This window comes from Ovis canadensis, chromosome 4 (assembly GCF_042477335.2).
Source record: "Ovis canadensis isolate MfBH-ARS-UI-01 breed Bighorn chromosome 4, ARS-UI_OviCan_v2, whole genome shotgun sequence".
Lineage (NCBI taxonomy): Eukaryota > Metazoa > Chordata > Mammalia > Artiodactyla > Bovidae > Ovis > Ovis canadensis.
In genome coordinates this window covers 133287603-133310500 of record NC_091248.1, presented here as the reverse complement: position 1 = coordinate 133310500, position 22898 = coordinate 133287603, and the positions used below count along the sequence as shown (strand labels likewise).

The window sequence follows — 22898 nt, the reverse complement described above, 5'->3', positions numbered from 1 at the left end:
GTGGCTCTCTTGCTGCGGAGCACAGGCTCCAGGGCGCCCGGGCTCTACGGTGCACGGGCTCCAGGGCGCACGGGCTCCAGGGCGCACAGGCTCCAGGGCGCCCGGGCTCTACGGTGCACAGGCTCCAGGGCGCCCAGGCTCCAGCAGTTGCAGCGCCTTCGGACTGGGGCGCAGGCTCAGTGACTGTGGCACACACAGGCTTGGTTGCTCTGAGGCGTGTGGGGTCCTCCCGGAGCAGGAATCAAGCCTGTGTCTCCCGCTTTGGCAGGTGGCTTCTCTACTACTGAGCCACCAGGGAAGCCCTGTGGCTGGATATCTGAATAGGTCATATGTAGAAGGACAAGCCCCTGAAACAGGAAATGGGAAACTGCTCCAGTGTTCTTCCCTGGAAAATTCCACGGACCGATGAACCTGGCAGGCTACAATCCATGGAGTAGCAAAGAGCTGGACACGACTGAGCAGCTGAGCACACAGGATGAAAAAAGATTTGAGTGAGGCTCATGCTGCAGTTGGTAAAGCTGCAAGTCATTCAGATTAGCCAGGGTGAGGAGTGTCCAGTCATTTTTATGCTTTGGACAGAGTTCACATTTTTTGTCTTTGTTCAGACATAGCTACAGAGTGATCTTATTAATTCTTTATCCATTATGGTCACAGAGTGGCCTTCTCTGATGTTAATGTTTTCTGAAGTTGTTTATTTTCCATGGGAGAATCAAGTCCTAGCTAGGAGTACCTGGCTGTGAGTAGCTAGCCAGTTTCAGAGTTCTAGTTACTAAGAGAACCTGATGTAGCTTTGTTAACTTAATGTCTAGATCTTAAAAGAACAAGGTGATGGGGACTTTTTCCTTCATATTCTGTACTTGCTGTCCAGGAAGTTCCATGTTTTCAAATTTTTCCAGGGCTGGCTACCTAAGTTTTGGGGCCCAGTACGAAATGAAAATACGATTTTCATAGTCGAAAAGTAGGGGAAAATGCCATTAAAGTTACAGTAATCTTATATTAGTTTCAGTCAATTAGTACTGCTAAGTAATTCAGTTATATCTACTTCTCTTTTTCTGATTCTTTTCCATTATAGGTTACTGTTGTTGTTTAGTCACTAAGTCGTGTCCGACTCTTTCGTGACCCCGTGGATTGTAGCCTGCAAGTCTCCTCTGTCCATGGGACTTCCCAGGCAAGAATATTGGGGTGGGTTGCCATTTCTCCAGGGGATTCCTTAACCCTGAGCCTCCGGGGAACCCCTATTATAGGTTATTACAAGATATTTAAGATAGTTCCCTGTGCTATATAGTACAAACAAAAATTGAGGTAAGTTGTTGCTAATAGACCTGCTTGACAAGAAATTTTAAAAGTAGTTCTAAAGAGAGAAGGAAAATTAGATAAGAAACTCAGATTTACATAAGAAAAGAAAAAGTATTCTGAATAAATTAAGGTTAAATAAATTTCTTATTTTTAATCCAACATATAGCAGTTTATTGAAAGTGATAACACCAGTGTATCCAGTGATTAGCTTGTGGATAAGTAAAATGAATGACAGTAACGTTATAGGGACAGCTGGAAGGAATTGGGAAAACTCTGTAAGGTAGCTGCACTACCTATGAAGCAGTGTAGTGTATTTAACTGTAAATTCTAGGGCAGCCAACAAAAATATTTATGAAGAAGTGTAACTGTTAGGCTAACAGAAGAGAGAAAATAGAATCACATAAAATCCTCAGTTTAAACCAGAGATGGCAGAAAAAGACTAAAGGCAAAAATCTAAATAGCATGGTCAATGAATAGAAAATTGTTAAAACTATGATAACTATTAAAGCAACAATATCAGTGATTACTTTAATGGTCTAAATAAATCACTTAAAAGATTGTCAGAGTGAATTAAAAATCCCAAGTGTGTGTTGTCTATAAGAAATCCACTAAATATAAAGATACAGATATATTAAAAGTGTGTTATCCTGGGTGGTGCTGGCGGTAAGGAATCAGTTTGCCAGTGCAGGAGTTGTGAAAGACTTGGGTTCAATCCCTGGGTGGGAAAGATCCCTTGGAGATCCCATTTCCTAAATGGCAACCCACCCCAGTATTCTTGCCTGGAGAATCCCATGGGCAGGGAAGCCTGGTGGGCTAGAGTCCATGGGGTCGCAGAGAGTTGGGTATGACTGAGCATGTGCGCGCGTGTGCACACACACATACATACACACACAGTAAAGGTAAAGAAAGATAGACCGTGCTGACTAATCAAGAGAGCTGGAATAGCTGTTAATTTCAGACAAGGTGGACTTAGAGCGAGGAAGATTGTCAGGAATACAAGGAGCAATACATAATGATAAAGGGTCAGCTTTCCTAAAGGACATAACAGTCCTTAATGTGTATGCGCGTAACAACAGAGCATCAAAATACATGAGGCAGAAACTGAGTGAACTGCCAAAGGAAACGGACGAATCCACTAACATAGCTGCTGCTATTGCTGAGTCGCTTCAGTCGTGTCCGACTCGTAGTGACCCCATGGACTGCAGCCCACCAGGCTCCTCTGTCCATGGGATTTTCCAGACAAGAGTACTGGAGTGGGGTGCCATTGCCTTCTCCAACTAACATAGCTGGAGACTGCAACACCCCCTCTGTTGGTAATGGGCAGATCCAGTAGGCAGAAAATCAGTAAGCGTATACATATATAGTTAAACTAAATAATACGATCAGTCAGCTGGATCTAATTGACATTTACAGACGCCTTCATCCAACAATAGCACAATGTATGTTCTTCTCAAGCTTGCATGAAACATTCACGGAGATGAGCCACACTTTATAACGCACCTTAAAAGCAGAAACCACACGACGTCTGCTCTCACACCACAGTCCAGGTAGACTACAGATTAGTAACACAGATAGCATTGGGGAGCTCTGAAGTACTCGGAAAGGAGAAGAAACCCTGAAGGAAATCAGTCCTGAACATTCATAGGAAGCACTGATGCTGAAGTTGAAACTGCAGTACTTTGGCCACCTGATGTGAAGAACTGACTCATTGAAAAAGACCCTGATGCTGGGAAAGATTGAAGGCAGGAGGAGAAGGGGATGACAGAGAATGAGATGGTTGCATGGCATCACCGACTCGATGGGCATGAGTTTGAGCAGGCTCTGGGAGTTGGTGATGGACAGGGAAGCCTGGAGTGCTGCAGTCCATGGGGTTGCAAAGAGTTGGACATGACTGAATGACTGAACTGAACTGAAGCTATCTAAGATAAACAGGAAAAACACAAATTACTAGAATCAGAAATGAAAGAGCAGCTATTGCAGATGATTCCATTGGCATTGCAACGATACTGCAGGATATTATGAACATTTCTGTGCCCACAGATTTGAAAACTTAAGATGAAATGAACAAATTCCTTCAAAGATACAGTTTGCCAGAGCTCACACAAGGAAAAGCAGATAGTAGAGTAGGTCTGTATCTACTAAAGAACTTGAATCAACTGTTAACCTTCCCAAACCAGCGCCAGATTGTTTGGCTGGTGATTCTCCCAAATATTTAAGGAAGAAGTGATATAAATTCTCTGCAGTCTCTTACAGAAAATAGAAGCAGAGGGAAAACTCCCTAACTCATCCTGTGAGGCCAGTATTACCCTAATGCCAGACAGAGACACTGTAGTGAAGGAAAACTACAGACTGATGCCTCTCATGAGCATAGATGCACAAATCTACAAGAAGATACTGGTAAGGGGATTCCAGCAGTGTACAAAAGAACTCCACGCTGTTGGGACTGTACTACAAAAGCCACTTTGTGTCATCTGTTACATCAGCAGGCTAAAGAAGAAACACCCTAAGATGGTATCAGTAGATCAGAAGGAGCATTTGACAAGATCCAGCATCCATTCATGATAAACTCTCAGTAAACTGGAAGTAGAGGGGAACTTCCTCAGCTTGCTAAAGAGTATCCACAAAATACCTATGAAAAGTGTTAGTCCCTCAGTTGTGTCTGATTCTTTGTGACCCCATAGACTGCAGCACGCCAGGCTTCCCTTTTCTTTACCGTCTCCCAGAGTTTGCTCAAACTCATGTCCATTGAGTCAGTGATGCCATCCAACCATCTCATCCTCCATTGCCCCCTTCTCCTCTTGCCCTCAGTCTTTCCCAGCTTCAGGGTCTTTTCCAGTGAGTCAGCTTTTTGCATCAGGTGGCCAAAGTATTGGAACATCAACTTCAGCATCAGTCCTTCCAATATTCAGGGTTGATGTCCTTTAGGATTAACTGGTTTGATCTCCTTACAGCATCACGGTTCAAAAGCATCACTTCTTCAGTGGTCAGCTTTCTTTATGGTCCAACTCTCGCATCCATATATGACTGCTGGAGAAACCATGGCTTTGACCATATGGACCTTTGTTGGCAAAGTGATGGGTCTGTTTTGTAACATGCTGTCTAGGAAACAGTTATAAAGAAGCTGAATATTCTCGTCCTGCTGCTTGCAACGGGGCTCTGTTGGATCTTTGTGCCATACCCCTGATGACAGCTTGGGGCTCACCTTACAGCTTTAGAGTCACTTTCACCTATTGAGCAGTCGAGTCCAGTCTCATCTAAATGCTCACCTTTCATCCAGTTCAGAGTGTCTTCCCTTTTCCCTGATCATACCTGACTGAGGCTGAGAAACTAGCAGTGGAAAGGGAGTGTGATTTACTCAGCTTATTTTAAAATTTTGTCAGGGCGCTCAGCGGGATTCAGGAGATTGTCGAGATCGTTCCTATTTCTGTTAGCACCCCCAGTATACCCAGAATGCATTAAGTATCAGACATAGTTTAGGAGATTTAGGGGACAGGTTTCATTCCCATGAAGCATTCGGTAGAGATCATTGCTGTGGACGAGGGGTTTATGGGGATCCAGGAGGCGGGAGGCTGTGTGGTGGGAAGGGCTGCGAGTGGGAGGAGGAGCCCAGAGGACGAGTGACACTGCCCTTCCTTCGCGTTTTCTCAGACGGGTTTCAGAATGGATTTAAAGGGCTTCTTGCTCACGACTCACATTGTAAGAATGTATAGAATCTGAAAAATCTCAAGAACAAGTAATAAAGTGTAATATTGTAGATGACATTAATGAACTAGAAATTTGCTGCGTTAATCTTGAGAGATGGAATATTTACTCCTTGTTAAATGTCTCAAGTGTTATTTTTTGTGAGGAAATGCTGTTTATTCTTTGTTGAAGCACAAATTGAAAGGCATTGGGCAGTTCATTGTGATAGGCCTAGTCAGTTGCTGTTAGAGTAGATATCAGCATGTGCTGTGCATTCAGATTAAGTGTGGAAATGGAGCCCTGGCCATTTTGTTGTCTCTGTTTTGAAAGGTGGTTGTTGCAGTTACAGCGAAGCAGTGAACATCTTTGTACATATATCCTTGTGTACATATGCAAGTAGATCTGAGCAGAATGCTTGCAGCTGCTAGCAACAAGAATGCAATGCGTTTTTCATCAAGTAGGGGTTTATTTTACTATAAAAAGTCTGAAAGAATGATGTATTTATACATGTTGCAACATGAATTAACTTTGAAAACATGCTCAGTGAAAGAAGCTAGACACAAAAAGTCAGACATTGTATGATTCTTCTGCATGAAATATCCAAAATAGGCAAGTCCACGGAGCCAGAATTTTCTCCTGGCTGTGAGGGGCTTGGGAAGTGGAGTGCTAGAGTGGGGGGCACTTGGGGCTTCCCTGGTGGCTCAGACAAGAGCCCGCCTGCAGTGCGGATTGACCGAGTTCAGTCCTGGGTTGGGAAGGTCCCCTGGAGGAGGGCGTGGCAGCCCACTCCAGTACTCTTGCCTGGAGAATCCCCATGGACAGAGGCACCTGGCGGGCTGCAGTCCACGGGCTCACGACGAGTCGGCCAGGACTGACTCAGCGTGCTCGCGACGAGTGCTTTATTTTTCGTTGCATATTTAGTTTTGAAGAATGTATTCTGGCGCTGCGCCTTTTGGTGCATGGAGACTGTCTCCTCATTATGGGCTATCCCATTGTTGGCAGAGGGCCCCAGTTTGTCTTAACACTTTTTGTCTTAATGCAGCCTTGTCTGAGGGGAAAAGAATGTGACATTTTAACTCTCTTTGTTGTTAGCATCTGCTTGGTATGTCTCTGTTTATTGTTTTGTCTTCATCCTTCTGAGTCACTTTATTTTAGCTATGTCTTAATCTGAGAGTTTCCTGTTAGTAGTTTTACTTACAATTATGATTTCTATATGTTTCATCTTTATTATGTTATTATTTTTGTAACTATTTTTGTTTTCTTGTGTTTCACTACATAGTCTGGCCCTTAAGGTAATTTGAAAGCATTATGATTTTAATTTTAGTTACTGTTTGGTTCACTTAAAGGATACTAAGCATCTCTGATTTCTGATTTCGCAACTTTAAGATAAAGCCAGGTCTCTGGCTCTGCTGTAGAATGAGACTATTGGCTTAGTTACAGTTTACTTGTCTCCTCTCCCAGGATTTTGTTAGAAACCCTTCAGTGGTAGCTCTCCTCGAGGCCATTTGTACCCATTACTCTTAAACGATGTTTATGCCTGTAGTCATCTTAAATTAGCTGAAGCCCATCAGTCTTAAATGAGAGACTTGTAGTACAGTTTGATTCTAATGCACTAGTTTGAATTTAGGTTCAAATCTTACACCTGGAATTAAAGTATATTTGCTTGTAACAGTTTAATATTATAGATTTTTCCCAACATGTGAAAGAAGAGCGTCCTAGGAAAGCCTTCCTAAGCTGAAATGGCACAGAGCAGAGAAGCAGTCACTTGCTCACAGACACGCAGAATAAACGGATGAAGCCCAGACACTCACAGACACCGTTCGCAGTTGCTGTGGCTCGGTGCTGGGATGCTGACCGTGGCTCCCGGGGAGGCAGGAGCTGGGCGGGGCTGCTCACGGCTGGGGTGGACACTGCCTCTGTATAGCTCAGTGAGACATGCCGAGCTGAAGGAGATGTTTGCTTTTCACTTTTTTTTCCTTTCCAAAAGCTGAAGTGATATAAAGCAGACTTTAGGAATACCTCTATTAGGTTACCTGTGGCTGGGAACTCAGCTTCCAGATGCCTGGCCATTCTTGCTCAGCATCAGGACTGAGGCCGCGGGTCCCCAGTGGGGGCTGCTGCGGGGCGGCTGGCAGAGAGCAGAGGCGCGCGTGCTGCTGCTGCAGGCTCGGCTAGCCCTGTGCTCCCCTCCCTGTCTGGGGAGAGGAGCTCTGTCTCCTCAGAGGGCCCTTGGAGCCGTGCTCTCCCTTTCTGCCGGCACGCCTCACCTCTCGTGGCGAGGAGCTGCGGTGCCCCCTTTTTTGGTTAGGTGTTTCCTTTTGTCCCCCGGGAGGGAGGAGAATAGGAGGCCCCGCCGTGCCTTGTTCTCATTTTACGCGTCCCTGTGGGTCTGTCTCTGCTAAAGATGTGCTCATTTGAGAAGGAGCACCTGCTCCTGGACCCGTCTTTGGAGCTAGAGAAATAGTCTGACCAGTTCTGTGACTGTTTTGTTCCAGTCTGATACAGTTTATGTTCATAGAAACTTTTATTTCCAAAGTAGTAAAATGTCCGTTAGTTTTTATAATTGTTAGCCTTACTCTGCTCTCAGAGGGGTTGCTTTCCGTTAGTCTTGTCCATCTCATGCCATGCATTTTGGTTCCTCGATTTCTGTTTGTCCATTAACGTTCATGCCTTCTCATGTACCACTTTGCAGCACAAACATCTTGGGACTCCTGAGACTGCTCTTCTACTACCAGCTTTACTTACTAATTTTCAGAATCGTAAAGCATGCTTTAATCACGGCTTCCTATTCTTCCAGCTTCCTTGGGCAAGCCCTTTTTCTGCAGCTGCTGCTTTCCCAGGAACCCCAGTGGATGGGCGTGTCCACGCCTGTCTGTCGCTTGGGTTCACTTTTCTCCCAAACCCACTTAGCTTTCATGGCCCATTGTTTCACCCACTCTCGCTGATGCCCTAAAGCAGTGGTTCTCAAACAGTGGTCTAGGGGTTTCTGAGGGTTGGTGGTTAAAACCCTGGGAGAAGATTCTGGCTCTACTCAGAAATCATAGACAAGAAGAATGTTTAAAGGCCGGCAGGAAAAGGGAAGCCAGTTAGTGATGGAGTCTGGGAGAAGAGTCAGAGAAGGAGGAAGCTCGCTGACGTCAGGGTGCTACTTAGAGGGCAGGTGAAATCATGAAGTGTGGTTTGGCTGTTGGTTCACCACTGCCTGCTGCCAGAAGTGCTTTGAGTTGGTCAGTGGGTGTGAAGTGAGCTAAGTGGTTAGAAGAGTGAGTGAGTGAGCGGTGTGAAAAGTGGAAGTCCACGAGTGGAGGCCGCAAAGGGGAGACAGAGAGCAGGGTATGGGGGGGAAGAGGACTGGCTGGCCAGGTTGTGATGTCGGGCTCTCTGCCCCACAGCCCCTCGCTCTCGCCCGTTTCGTAAGTGCCTGGTTGTGTGACAGCCCAGAGCACTTACAGCACTGCGCGGGCGCGGCGTGACGCACCTGCTGGGTCACGGGCCGCTCTTGTCCTGTAAACATGTGGAAGCTCTAGCTGAAGAGCCCTGTGTGCGCACTGTGGCTGCGATGTGGCAGGTCGGCCACGAGGAAGTGCAGCGCGGCTGCCTGCGGTTGCTGGGCTGCCATCAGAGAATGAGTGTGTCTCCAGTGCCTGCAGCTCCTCGCGCTTCCCCAGCCTCCCCGCTCACGCCGCGCCCACCCTGGGCTCCGCGCACAGGGTGAGCAGCGAGACGGTTGGCATGGTCCGCAGGACAGCCAGCAGGTGGAGCAGCCCGAGGCACCGGCGGATGGAGGCCACCAGCGGCCGCCACGGCAGATGTGGCACCAGGTGGCTGTGGGCCTCTCGGCACGGCCCCTGCTGGGGGATGGGGGAGCAGCGGACGGCTCACTGGCTCCCATTCAAAAGGTGCTGCAGGCGGGGAGTTCCTGTTTGCTCAGTGAGCTGGCACGGACTGCTGCTGCTGGTGGCTTATAGCTTAGCCCCCAAAATGATAGCTGTACCTTGTCTTGGGATCCCAGATGAGCCTCCAAGATGGTAGTGATAGCTTACACGTGCAGTGAACGGTTTCCCACCCAATTTGTGGTCTCCGGAGGAGAAGATTTAACTCTGGGACCAAAGACGGTCTCAGTCACTGAGAGCTTTGTGTGGTAGAAACATTATTAAAGCGACAGTGGCAGAAAAAGCTGCTGACATGGACAGAAGAAGGGGGTAGGAAGATCACCTGCCTTGCTAGTTTAAGCAGAGCATTACATACTTTTCTGCTAGCTGCTGAGAGTAGGAAAAATACCTGAAGGCTGTAAAAGTTCTGCTCAGACCCTTTTCTGTAACATACATCCTGGGATGACACCCACACAGGATTAGCCAGAAGGAACCGGTTAACCCAGAGCCCAAGGCTGTGGAGGTTTTACCCAGACTGTCTCCCTTAGCGATCGTTGAGTTCCAAAAAAGCCTGTCCTTGAACAAGAGATACTGCTGCCTACAAGGCCTACGTGTCTAAGGTAAAAGAATGTGAAATAGAAAGAATGTTTACCTCCTCCTCAAAGGGGCCTTCCATGTGGACTCCTTACCAGCCTGCCTAAAGTGAGCTCTCTTGCTGGCACTCTGAGGTGGATTTTCCCGACTGGCCTGAAGGTGGGTTTGGATGGTGCCCTCTGTGATGCTGCGCAGCTGCACCAGTTGCAGAGACTCGCTGGAGCAGCGTCTGCGTGCACTGGGGCACGAGGTGCACGGCCCTGAGGACCCAGCTCCTCCGACAGGGAAGTCATGAGTGACGACGACCATGAGCATTGTGAGGCCCGCGGGTCCCCGGTTGGCAGTGGCGCCTGTGGTGCAGCGGAAAGGGAAGCATGAGAAGCCTGTGGCCCAAGGGGCGTCCTCGAGGGGGCGTCCTCAAGGGGCCCCCAGTGTGACTGGGTTCACGGTGTGTCAACCATGCACTCAGCTGGAGTTGGTCGACTCGGGTAAGTGGTTTCAGCAAAGGCAAGGGGAACCCTTGGCAGCATGGCTTTTGTGAATCTGAGCACAGGGGTGGACAGTATCATTTGTTCAGGGGATGAAATGGAATGGTTGGCCTCTATAAGCACTCACCCCTCACTGAGACAGAGGTTGTGGAACTTCACGAGACTGCAGACCCCTGCCTGTTAGTGAGGCCCGTGGTGCAGCCCAGTGGAGCATCAGTGTCAGCGCCCGCAGCGAGAGGCTGGGCGGGAACACGAGCTCGCCACGTGGGCTGTGACCCCGAGCATACAGACTCGTGATGTGCGCTGTGAATGCCGCAAAAACCCCCTCTTTGAAGGTGAAGGAATGGGCCTGGTGCCTGTGGAGGGTTTAGTGGGTCCTTACGGAGAGAAGTAGAGGGTAGCATGGGAGACCCCATCTTGAAAGTGTGAAGAGCCCGAAGGGGGCCTGAGCTGGGAGGGGTGCCTTCTGGGGAAAGTGTTAGTCACTCAGCCATGCTCGACTCTTTCCTCCCCCATGCGCTGCAGCCCGTCAGGCTTCTCTGTCCGTGAGATTTTCCCGACAGGGATACCGGAGTGGATTGCCATTTCTTTTCCAGGGCATCTTCCCAACCCAGAAATCGAACCTGGGTCTCCTGTATTACAGGCAGATTCTTTACCAAGTGAGCTACAAGGGAAGCCCATGTACACAGATACAAATGTGGGCTGATTGGTGCAGAGGTGTCCTGTGGAGGCCTGTCCCAGACCTAGAGCAGTGTACTCTGAAGGCCGTGTCCTGTAAGGTCCGGGTTCCTCGCCAGGGGAAGACTGCGGAAGAGAGGCTGTATGTAGATTGTGAAGTGAGAGGCCCTGGGGGGGTGGGATGTAGGGAGCGAGCAGTTGGCCAGGTGGCGGTGGTCAGGCTTTCTGGCCCCATGCTGTGCAGACATGTGCTTGTGTAGCAGCCGAGCTCCCTTAGAGCTCCGCACATGCACGCCACGATGGGCCCGCCTGGCCGCCAGCCGCTGTCGTTTGGAAAGCGTGGATGAGCTCCTCCTGAGCAAGCCCTGGTGGTGCGCCATGCCCGCGTTACGGCGTGCCTGCTGGGCCAGCCACGAGGACACGCCTGCTGCGGCGGCTGCGGCTGCTCTGCGAGTCAGGAGAGCGTGAGCGCCTGCGGCTCCCACGACTCCCTGAATCGTCTTCAGCTTCCCCGCTTGCGCCTTGCCTGCCATGGGTTCAGTGAGCAGGGAGAATACAGCGAGAGAGGTACCTGTTAGAGTCTTCACGCCTGTGATGGTTTAGGGGAGCTCAGCCTGCTCCTGCCTCAGCATCGGGGGATCAGGCTCTCATCTCACGTGTAACATCGTCAGGCTTCCCATGTTGCTTTGAGTTTTGGCTTGGGCTTGCCTGGAACGTTAGAGACCATTTCTTCACACATTTGTTTAAACACCACTTCTGTGGTGTTTCTCCACTGCACTTACGTCCGATCATCCTGTGTGGCGTGCGTATGTCTCGTCCCACCCTCGTGGGCAGTTCATTTCGCGTGCTTGCTTCCCTTTCACTGAGGAAATAGAAGCTGCCCGCGCTGCCGCCGCCGTCTCCCTGCCGCCTGCAGCGGGACTCGGTGCCCTCGGCTCCTGCCTCTCCTGCTCCCCTCACTGTGCATAAATTGGTGTCTGTGGCCCCTGCCCTGGAACGCCTTTCTGCAGAGATTCTGCCTTTCCTGCACCAGTGAGCAAGCAGTAGGCCATTCCAACAGTTGTGTAACTGCTCTCATCTTAAGGCAGTCCCTCTCAGGAGTCTGCTTCATGTTGCCTTTGTTTGTTGCCCTTTATTATAAAACTCCTGAAAAGAACTACTTTCGTTTTGTTCCAGGTTTTCTCCCTTCTTGATCCGTTTCATCTCAGTCAGGGTTTTGTTTCCACCCTTCCAGAGGGACTGCTCTTGTCAAGGTCGCCCATGACCTCCATGCTGCTAAACGCGGTTGTCAGCCCTCAGTCCTCATCTTACCTGACGTGTCAGCAGCACTGGGCACGGTCGCTGGTTCTGTCTTCCTAGATAAGCTCTCCGCTTGGCCTTTAGCGCCTCGGCCTCTTCGCCGCTGCTTCTCCGGCAGCTTTCTTTGTGTCCTTGTGTCGAGCTGGCTCCACATGCTGGGGGCCAGGGCTCTGCCCTCAGGCCTCTCTCCTGCGTTGCACCCCCGCTGCAGTGGGCAGCGCGCTTGGTCGCACGGCAGGAAGTGCTGTCTCCTGCTGCTGAGCCTTTTCTCGCCCCGAGCCTGGACCCTCCCACTGGACTCTGCAGATTTTTATATCCAGCTGCGTGGTCAGCAGTGTAAACTCACCTTCCTGTTTCTACCCCAAACTGCTCCTGCTGTGATCTTCCCTGACGCAGGAAGCGGCGCCTCTCCCATTGCAGTTTCTCAGGCCGAGAGCCCGATGCTCATCCCTGCAAGTCCTGTCAAGCCTGCTCTCAGAACCTCCTGCCTCATCACCTCCACCGCAGAGTCTGCGCGACCTCTCCTCTGGATTGTTGAGTGACTCCTGATTGTTCTCCCTGCTCCTGTTGTTTCCCCTTCGTAGTGTATTTTCCACGCTGTAACTGGACTAAACCCTTTGCAGTATGTCAGATCCTGTCACTGCCCTGCTCCGTGGCTGTTTCCTGCCTAGTCCAAGGTCATTCTTCAGAAATCCACACACAAGGGAGATCTCTCAGCTTTATCGTCCTCTGGAATGGTTTCATTTAAAAGACTTCAAAACATTTCTGGTGTGGTCCACAGTTCCATTAAGCCTTTATTTCAAGCATGCTTGGTCATTACCTGTCATGAGGTCTCCCATTCCTTCACCCATCCTTTTTTGCCTGCCATACCCTAGATAAGATAGAAATTAAAAGGACTTTAATATTGAAAAACTTTTTTGTGCAACTGCTGTTTGTTTTGATATGTGGTGTAATATTGAATAATCCTCACCCCCACATTGATTTGTGAGGCCTCTTGTATGTATAACCATGGTACATAAATTTAAAAAAGTAAAAAAAAATCCTGTCTTGATTCTGGCTGTGTGTGGGGCTCTTCGGTGCCCTGCATGCGCTTTCTCTAGCTGCAGTGAGCAGGGGCTGCCCCTCGTTGTGGCAGACAGGCTTTGTCCTCGTGGCGGCTCCTCTCGTGGAGCGCGCTTTCTCTAGCTGCAGTGAGCAGGGGCTGCCCCTCGTTGTGGCAGACAGGCTTTGTCCTCGTGGCGGCTCCTCTCGTGGAGCGCGCTTTCTCTAGCTGCAGTGAGCAGGGGCTGCCCCTCGTTGTGGCAGACAGGCTTTGTCCTCGTGGCGGCTCCTCTCGTGGAGCGCGGGCTCCCGGGGCACCGGCTCCAGCGGTCGCAGCACACGGGCTCAGTGGCTGTGCCTCGCAGCCTCTGGCGCACAGGCTCGGGACGCGCAGCCCCGGGGCCCGAGAGCGAGGGCTCAGCAGTGCTGGTGTGTGGGCTTAGCTCCTCCACGGCGCCCGTGTCTCCTGGACCAGGCATCAGACCGTGTTGCCTGCACTGGCAGGCAGGTTCTTACCCGCTGTAACACCAGGGGCGTCCGCACTCTCCTGTAATTGCATCTCTCTCATTGACTGTCGGGTGTTGGTGCCGGCATACTCTTTAAATGTTATCGAAACTTCAGAGTGTGCTTTAATATTTGGTGGGCACAGGAGCATCTCATGAGTTTACTTTTCAAAATTGTCAGTGATGGTCTCTTTCTTAATAATAGCTCCAAGATTTTAAAACAACTTGGTCAGTTTACGAAAACAAAAATGTTCATTGGGCTTTTTTTTCTGGAATGATTTTAAACTGAGTTGACTAGCTCGTGTAAGTTAACACTTCCTAATACTTTTTGTTAGCTGAAACTCTCACTGTGTGATAGATTAAGTCCTTCCTCCTCATAAATGCCGAAGATGTGCTCTGGCTCCTTAGAAGGCGCGCGGACGCTGTGACTCTGCGGGGCTCTCGTTTCAGATCTGCTTCCTCCTCTTCGCCATGCTCTACGTCGTCTCCTACGTCGTCATCACGAGGTACAAGAGAAAGTCAGGTGAGCAGACGCCCGCCGCCGGCAGCCCCGCCTCCAGTGCCACGCGGTCTAGACGTGTCCCGCGCTGCATGGCCCCGTCCGCACGGCTGGTGTGTTCAGTACGCCCGTGACTGCAGCGAGCAGCGGCCTGAGACTAAGAGCCCTAAAAATAACCTCAGGGAATCTGACTACTTGCAGGCTCAGTAGTCAGACCAGGTCTACTTCTTAGCCCTGAGCCCTTGTTTATCCTCATTCTTACATTCAACTAAGAATAGCCCAGGACTCTTCAGTGTCTGGGAAATTCCAGAGTTTATGAGGACGTTAGGTTCCTGGGCTCTGAATTTGAACGTACTCACCCCCGTCACCCCTGCCCCATTCTTTCTCTCACTACGAGAACATTGTTTCTTCCTAAAGTGGCACAGAATTTAGAGTGTCCATAATACCCAGATGGCGCTAGTGGTAGAGAACCCGCCTGCCAGTGCAGAGATGCGAAGAGACAAGGGTCGATTCCCGGGTCAGGAAGCTCCCCTGGAGGAGGGTGTGGCACTCCAGTGTTCTTGTCTGGAGAATACCCTTGGACGGAGGAGCCAAGGGGCTTCTGATGGGCTATAGTCCACAGGGTCGCAGAGTCCGATGTGGCCGGCGCGGCTCAGCACAATACCGTTTAGCATTCAATTGTGTATCATGTTATTCTTTTATTTTCATATGTGCCCTTATCTCACTGGGGGACCATTATATCTTTTTTATAAATGAATTTTGTGCTGATTTAGTCACAGATTTTTATGCCAGAGTTTTGTAAGTAACTAACCATTGTTTTTTTTAAATAAAATAACTAGTTACTTTACTGACTTCTGTTAAATTTGAGCTACTTCTTTGAAATCACAAGATTTCTACTTGTGATGCAAGGCTAATAGTAGGTGCCATGTGAATGTTTAAGGATTTCATATGTTAAAGATTCCTTATGTTATCATATTAAACTTCAAGAATTTTTAAAGAAACCAGGAAATAGTGCTTGCTGTCATGCACTGCTTGGCTTTGTGACTGCCCTGAAATACTCTTTGGATTCCTTAGTCTCTCAAAATTTTGAAGAACTGGGATCCGAGACAGTATCTTAGCTGCTTTAAAAGATGTCTTGGCGTCAAGCTTCATAGATTATGTGCATTGAACGAGGGAGAGAGAGAGAATGAATGAACAATGCACATTGTTTTAGAGGAAATTAGGGGATGATAAGCAGGAAAACTGGGGGATCTATTAGATGCTTTTTAGAGTAATCACAGAAGAGTAATGAAGACCCTGGCCCTGGTTGATAGAATATTGGCAATAGAACTGAAATGGATGTGAAGCTATTAAAACACTCTTCAAGATTTTGTGGTTGATTAGATGTAGGTACAACAATATAAAAATTAATTGTGACAATTGGTACTTTGTGGTCTCTCTGGTTGTAGAAGTATTTTGGACAGCCAGTAATTAAGAATAGAGTTTGGACTAAGAGAATGGCCCACATATGCCGTTGTCACTGAAGCCGGTGGGTACTCAGAATTCCAGAGACCCACACAGAGAGCCTTTGAGGACAACCCCAGTGAGGTATTGAGGAGAAAGAAGGGCTGGGGTGTTGTGTAATATCTTTGTAATCGGATCATAGTTTCCTTAGCTGGTAAGATTATGTGGGAGGACTAAAAAGATGGCCAGCTGCCATGAGTGAGGGAGAGGGTAGGGTGAGGAAGCACCAGAGCAAGGGCCATCTGCTCCTTGAGAAAGACACGCAGCGTGGGGTATCTCTGTCTGTAACTGGAACAAAATGACTCAGTGTCAAGGCAGTGGTGTACAGGGTGGTTTAGGGTAAAGTCCGCATTCTCACCATTACTAACAATAGGCTCAAAGTACAGAAAAGTGTGTGAGTTCTAAGATTCTGAATTTTAATTTCATAATAAATTTTTTTTTTTTTGGCTATTATCAACCAGGGGCTTCCCTGGTGCCTCAGATGGTAAAGAATTTGCCTGCAATGCAGGAGATGTGAGTTTGATCCCTGGATCAGGAAGATCCCCTGGAGCAGGGAATGGCAACCCACTCCAGTGTTCTTGCTTGGAGAATCCCATGGACAGAGGAGCCTGGCGGGCCGCAGTCCACGGGGTCACAAGGAATTGGACACAACTGAGCTGCTAATACACATTATCAACCAGAAAATTTCATCCATTAGCAATTTCACTGATTTCCTATAACAGTCAACTTGAATGTGGTTCCAAGGCTCTACTGAGCTTTTTCCCTGAGCACTAAAGATTTGGAAGGTTTTGATTTACATATGGGAGTTTTGTTAATCAGGATTGATCAGTCAAAAGACTCTTGTTGTTCTTCAACCGTATTCTATCCTATCTGATTTAGTGAGATTAGAGTTGGAAAATTGCTTCTTCAGGTTTATATTTTATGTTTCATTAAATTAATGAAGCATTTTGTTGGAAGATAAAAATATTAATGCCTTGAACATTTTTGCAGATGAACAAGAAGATGAAGACGCCATAGTCAACAGGATTTCGTATGTATTTCAATGTTCAGTTCTCCTGTTTTCTAATTCTAGAGTCATGAATTTTCAAAACTTAATACTGCCCTGTGGGCAGAAATATGGAAAAAATTCACCTAAAGTATTACAGCAACTTTAAAGTATTACAGCAGCTTTTTCAAGAAAGTACATGTAAGCAAACACGTGGGTAATTGTGGCCTGATTACCTGTTGAAATTTGCTTGCTTGAGGAGCCAGCAGAAGGTCTTGGCCGCCCCTCAGCCTCTCTCAGCCCACACCAGGAAGTCCTGCTGGCTTTGTCGCCAGAGTCTGTTGCATTTCAGAAGGCGACGTTTCTAGAACTGCCTTCAGTTCTGAGGAGCGCTTGTGCAGTTGTCTAAGCAGCCACCATGTGTGTGTTTTCTGGCTTGACCCCGGGCCCTGCTCTGAGGGCCCCTTGTTGGCATTTAGCTGTGCCGCACCAGCCTTTTATGGGTGGTTCTGGCCACTCAAGGGCAGCGGATGGTATGGCCCTGTTTGTGTCTCTAAGGCCAGTCACAGTACCTTCTAGAAGGTTTTTGATGTAAGGTTCACTGTTATATTTATGGAGACTATATATTCAGGATTTCTGGGTAACTTGATTTCAGAAACATTGGCATGTCCTCACACACTTACTCCTTGGTCACATACACCTCCTAGCTTTAGACTTGGAAGCCACAGTGGGCCTTTACAGCTGGGTTGCTGGCCAGTGTGCTGAGGGTCAAGAGGTAGAGGGGCTGGGAATGCTTCATGGGCCAGAGGACGCAGAGGGGCCCCGAGGGAGAGGGCCGACTGCCCAGACACACGGAGCCTGAGAACCTGCTCCCTGTGAGGAGGGTGGGTGAGCCTGACAGCGTGTGGGCCCTGTCGTGGCCAGGGGGCTTGGGAGGGTGGGTTGGGAGTATCGTGCAGGACCTGGGGGCGGGGCCTGTGGGTGCGAAGGAGGGAGCAGAGGTGGCCGTCACAGGTGGAGGACAGAGATGAGGTCACAGGAGGTCAGCTGAGGGTAGGTGCCCGAGCTGGCAGTACACTGGGGTGGAGCTGGGGCCCCACTTTTCCCAGCAAACAGGCTGAATATCCAGCAAAACCACTTGGTAAGCCTTCTCCTGTGCCAGAATTGAACTGTATTTTTGACATGTATCATATGTCTACATTAAAATTTTATCAGTCATTTGCTAAACAGGGCAGGTTGTCTATGGCTTTTAAGTAGGAAAACACTTCTCTTGGTTGCCACAAGATGGCACTGGCCTCACAGTTAGTCTATTAGATGTGTTTTGCGCATTTAGTATGATTTTTTTTCCTTACATGTATTTTCACATTCTTTCTACATTAAATTTAATGGAATGGATATTAAATTAAAATTTCATCTCTAATTTTAATGAGGGAGGTTCCATTTTCCTTTGTCATTATAGTTTTCAAAAAACTTTAAAAACTAGATCTTAAAATTTTAAGCATTTTGGATGTGTATAGCTGAGAAAGTGAAAGCCCTTTATGGGCCCTCTCCTAGGAGCTGTCATATATCATGCCAGATTTTTTTTAATGCACCTCTTTTCCTGTGTGAAAATATACCCGTTGGGGGAGAGGGTGGGAGAGAGCATGGCTTATATTCATTGTCTGTGCCTTTCCTTTTTCACTTTTAGACGTTTTCCATATTACACATTTTGAGCTATCCTATTTAAAAACATGACAAAACCATCTTCTAAATATTGTTAGTTTCCTACAACTTATTATATAGTTTATTTAACCTTTACCTATTTTAAGAGATAGTAGACCAATGGCTTTGGAAGTTTTTCTTCCAGAAATATCCATTTTAGCTTAAGTCATTTTTCATACAGTTTTCACAAGTATTTTTGTCACCTGAAACAGTTGTTGCATTGCTCCTAGCGTATATTGCCAGCATTGTTAATTAACTGCAGTTGTGAAATAAATGCTTGAATTTGAAAGAGGAGTGAGACTCCGTTTATCCTCCATCAGCGTGTGAAGGGCACTGTCTCCAGCCTATGTCTGCTTTAGGCCCACTTGGTGGGCTCAATGGTCTTTTCACAGGTGAGTTTAGAGTTGGTCTAGGTTAGCTTCTGGGACCGTGTGTACACCGTTTGTCTCCCAGCTGCACATGCCCAGTGAGGCGCATGCTCGCTCTTTCCGGATGTGGGGCTGCGGAGCTTGGCCCACGCTCTGGTGGCTTCTGCAGCCCCTGCCTGTTCAGCCTCTGCTGACGCTGTTCTCCCCTTCCAGGTTGTTTCTGAGCACCTTCACCCTGGCAGTGTCGGCTGGAGCGGTCTTGCTTCTACCCTTCTCGATAATCAGCAACGAAATCCTGCTTTCTTTTCCTCAAAACTACTATATTCAGTGGCTGAATGGCTCCCTGATTCATGGTTAGTGTATGTGTCTTAATATGATCACAATCAGTGTTTTCATTTTATACTGTACTGTATTTAGAATTTTTCCGTGTCTTATTTTCCATAAAAATATGGGTCTTCCTTCAGTAAACTATTTGAGTCCTTCATAAAATCAGAAAATCAGATTTTACTTACTAGTCTGATTGTTAGTTGTGAAAAGCTTTTCTACAGGAAGCAGCATTTATACTGTGATTTTGATAAATACATTTTCATTTAATTATTTGGCAAGAGAATTTTGATTTATCTGGATATGTCAGAACTCAACCTCCATTTCAGACCTTAAAAAAACAAAAGCTTACCATAGTTTCTATTTTATTTATTTGCTGTTCATCTCTTTAGTCATTTCAGAATGTGTGATAGAAGGGGGAAAAACTGTTTGGTCAAGGACAGACTTTAAAATTTGTTGTGTTGTGGCTGAGTTGGTAGGTCTTGTCTCACTAAGTCTTTGTGGCCCCACGGCCTGCAGCCCACCAGTCTCCTCTGCCTTCTGCTGTCTCCCGGAGTTTGCTCACACTCACGTTGGCTGACTTGATGATGCTGTCCAACCATTCCTTCCTCTGTCGCCCCCTTCTCCTGCCTTCAGTCTTTCCCAGCATCAGGGTCTTCTCCAGTGAGTCAGCTCTTTGCATCAGGTGACCGAAGTATTGGAGCTTCAGCTTTGGCCTCAGTCCTCCCAATGAGTATCCAGGGCTGATTTCCTCTAGCATTAACTGGTTTCCTCTCCTTGCTGTCCAAGCGACTCTCAGGAGTCTTCTCCAGTACCACGATTCAGAAGCATCAATTCTTCGGCACTCAGCCTTCTTTATGGTCCAACTCTCACATCCGTACATGACTGCTGGAAAAATGGCTTTGACTGTGTGGACCTTTGTCAGCAAAGCGATGTCTCTGCTCTTTAATACGCTGTCTAGGTTGGTCATAGCTTTCCTGCCAAGGAGCTGCAGTCACCGTCCGCCGTGATTCTGGAGCTCAAGAAAATAAAGTCTGTCACTGTTTCCACTTTTTCCCCTTCTATTTGCCATAAAGTGATGGGACCAGATGCCATGATCTCCGTTTTCTGAGTGTCGACTCTTAGGCCAGCTTCTCACTCTCCTTCTTCACGTTCATCGAGAGGCTCTTTGTTCCTCTTGGCTTTCTTCCATAAGAGTGGTATCAGCTGCATATCTGAGGTTATTTCTCCTGGCAATCTTGATTCCAGCTTGTGCTTCATCCAGACCAGCATTTTGCATGATGTACTCTGCCTAGAAGTAAAATAAGCCCGGTGACAACATACAGCCTTGAGGCACTCCCTTCCCAATTTTGAACCAGTCCATGGTTTCCTATCTGGCTCTGACTCTTGCCTCCTAACCTGCATACAGGTTTCTCAGAAGGTAAGTAGGTGGTCTGGTACTCCCACCTCTTGTAGGGTTTTCCCATTTTGTTGTGATCCACACAGTCAAAGGCTTTAGCATAGTCAGTGAAGCGGAAGTAGATGTTTTCCTAGAATTTCCTTGCTTTCTCTATGATCCAGCGAATGTTGGCAATTAGATCTCTGATTCCTCTGCCTTTTCTAAATCCAGCTTGTATATCAGGAAGTTCTCTTTTCATTTACTGCTGAAGCCTAGCTTGAAGGATTTTGAACATTACCTTGCTAGCATGTGAAATGAACACAGCTGTATGGTAGCTCTCAACATTTTTTGGCATTGCCATTCTTTGGGATTGGAGTGAAAACTGATTTAAAAATTAATGTGGTTAAAAAATAATGACTTATTTTGGCAATGTGGTATATTGCTTTGAAGCAAAATAGATCTGAATTTCAATCTTGGCTCTGCGATTTTCTGGAAATGTTAAATGAGGTAGGACATTTTAATTTGTGAAATATGTACAAAGATCTAACACACATATCTTTCTATGTGTTTCATTGTCTTTTGCCCACCTTTTTCCATATTGAATTATGTTATCTCTGTATATGTGAAACGCATCAGCTGTTTATCAGATTTTTGTAAATATGTTTTTCTGGTTATCTTGCTTTTTAACTGTGTGTTTTTGGTTGCAGGATTTTTGCTTTTTATGTGTCCAGTCTTTTTCTTCCTTTCGTTTCTGTAATTATTTTTGTATTTAGAAGATGATCTCCCTTCATAAGATGACAAATACTCCTTTTTTTCTTGTTCTTTAAAAAATGGTTTTGTTTGCATGTAACTGTTTAATCCATTTGGAGTTTATACAGATAACTACCTTTTTTCTTACCCCTTTGTGTTTGTGTTTAAAGAAATACATATTTTCTGTAGAAAATTTGGAAAGCAAAATTTATAGTGAAGAAAATTAGTATTACAGTTTCACAACCCAGAGTATTACTGTGAATACTGGACTGCAGCCATGAAATTAAAAGACTCTTACTCCTTGGAAGAAAAGTTATGACCAACCTAGATAGCATATTCAAAAGCAGAGACATTACTTTGCCGACTAGGGTCCGTCTAGTCAAGGCTATGGTTTTTCCAGTGGTCATGTACGGATATGAGAGTTGGACTGTGAAGAAGGCTGAGCGCCGAAGAATTGATGCTTTTGAGCTGTGGTGTTGGAGAAGACTCTTGAGAGTCCCTTGGACTGCAAGGAGATCCAACCAGTCCATTCTGAAGGAGATCAGCCCTGGGATTTCTTTGGAAGGAATGACGCTAAAGCTGAAGCTCCAGTACTTTGGCCACCTCATGCGAAGAGTTGACTCATTGGAAAAGACTCTGATGCTGGGAGGGATTGGGGGCAGGAGGAGAAGGGGACGACCCAGGATGAGATGGCTGGATGGCATCACGGACTCGATGGACGTGGGTCTGAGTGAACTCCGGGAGCTGGTGATGGACAGGGAGGCCTGGCGTGCTGCGATTCATGGGGTCGCAAAGAGTCGGACACGACTGAGCGACTGGACTGAGCTGCACTGAAAGCCTTGAATATTGTGTGTGTGCATCTGAACACACAACTAAATAAATAATGAAATGGAACCCTCATGGAATTCAATATATGAGATATTTCCCCTTTTAAATATACATTTCTTTACTTACTAGTGAGGGATTTACAAAGCACATTTATTGGTCATTTGCATTTGTTTTTTAGTGAATTGCCCCCCTGTATTTCTTGTGTCCATTTTTGCAATTTTTAAATTATTAACTGTCAGGTTAATTGCAAATGTTTCCTTCCCAGCTGGCCTTTAATACTGCTTATCCTGTTTCTTGACAAGAATTTTGACCCCTTAGTCTATCGGGTATTTTACACTGGGCTTATGCTTTCTGTCAGACTTGAAACTGGAAACAAATGGAGTCACTGATGCCCTGAAGAGCACATGAACTCAGTGAAGTTAGGGCTAATTGTTAAGTGAACAACGAGAAATAACTCCATTTTTGTTGCTCAGCAATTGAACTCAAGCAAATTAAGGTCTTCACTGAGATTGCCGCGAGGAGGTAGGCCGCGCGCTGGGAGGCGAGCACGCGAGGTGGGGCACCGCGCAGGAGCCGGGAGAGCGGCCTGGGCCGCGCGGCTCAGAGCACCAGCGGCGCTCCTGGTGGGCACGGGTAGGCAGCAGTCTGCCGCTGACCAGCAGTTGGCTCATAGATGGCTGTGCGTGGCTTCGGCACGTGTCGGAAACGCTTGCTGAGGCTGCTCCCTCGGCCCTCCCCTTCATGATGCTGCGGCCTGTGCTGTGCGCATTTTGAGGATTGGGCTCCAGGTGCTTTCCCGGAAGTGCAGGTGGTCTCAGTCCAGGCTAACCAGAATTTTGAGGGAGCTGGCCTTTGTTTCCAGTTTCACTAAACAGGAAGTGCATGACATACTTAATGAACTAGTCACAGCCATTTGTTTATCCTTTTTATGGACTGGAAGTGAGAACTGTCTGCACACGGTGTGCTGTGATTTATGCTGGACTCTTAACCTTGGGAGTAGATGTATCTGTTTGTATTGGTTGCCTTTCTGATTATGATGTAAGAGTTTAAGCTCAGGCATTGTGTTTTGTTTCTGAATCAGGGCTTAGAGAAGTGCTCCCCACATAGTGG

General features: G+C 47.3%; 1 protein-coding gene across 8 annotated transcripts in view; it reads left to right on the top strand.

Annotated features, from left to right (window-relative positions):
* The window catches only part of LMBR1 (limb development membrane protein 1), a 130614-nt gene that overhangs the window by 5704 nt on the left and 102012 nt on the right, over nucleotides 1–22898 (top strand). For 2 of the 8 annotated variants that reach the window (XM_069587218.1, XM_069587224.1), the window contains exons 2-4: nucleotides 13903–13975; nucleotides 16445–16484; nucleotides 18722–18861. The exons of 2 other annotated variants lie outside the window; for them this stretch is intronic. In XM_069587218.1, the coding sequence (XP_069443319.1) occupies nucleotides 13903–13975; nucleotides 16445–16484; nucleotides 18722–18861 (253 nt within the window). Of the gene's footprint in view, nucleotides 1–13810; nucleotides 13976–16444; nucleotides 16485–18721; nucleotides 18868–22898 lie in introns of all 8 variants that reach the window. 4 more of the 8 variants (XM_069587223.1, XM_069587225.1, XM_069587219.1 and 1 more) reach the window with 3 other exon arrangements.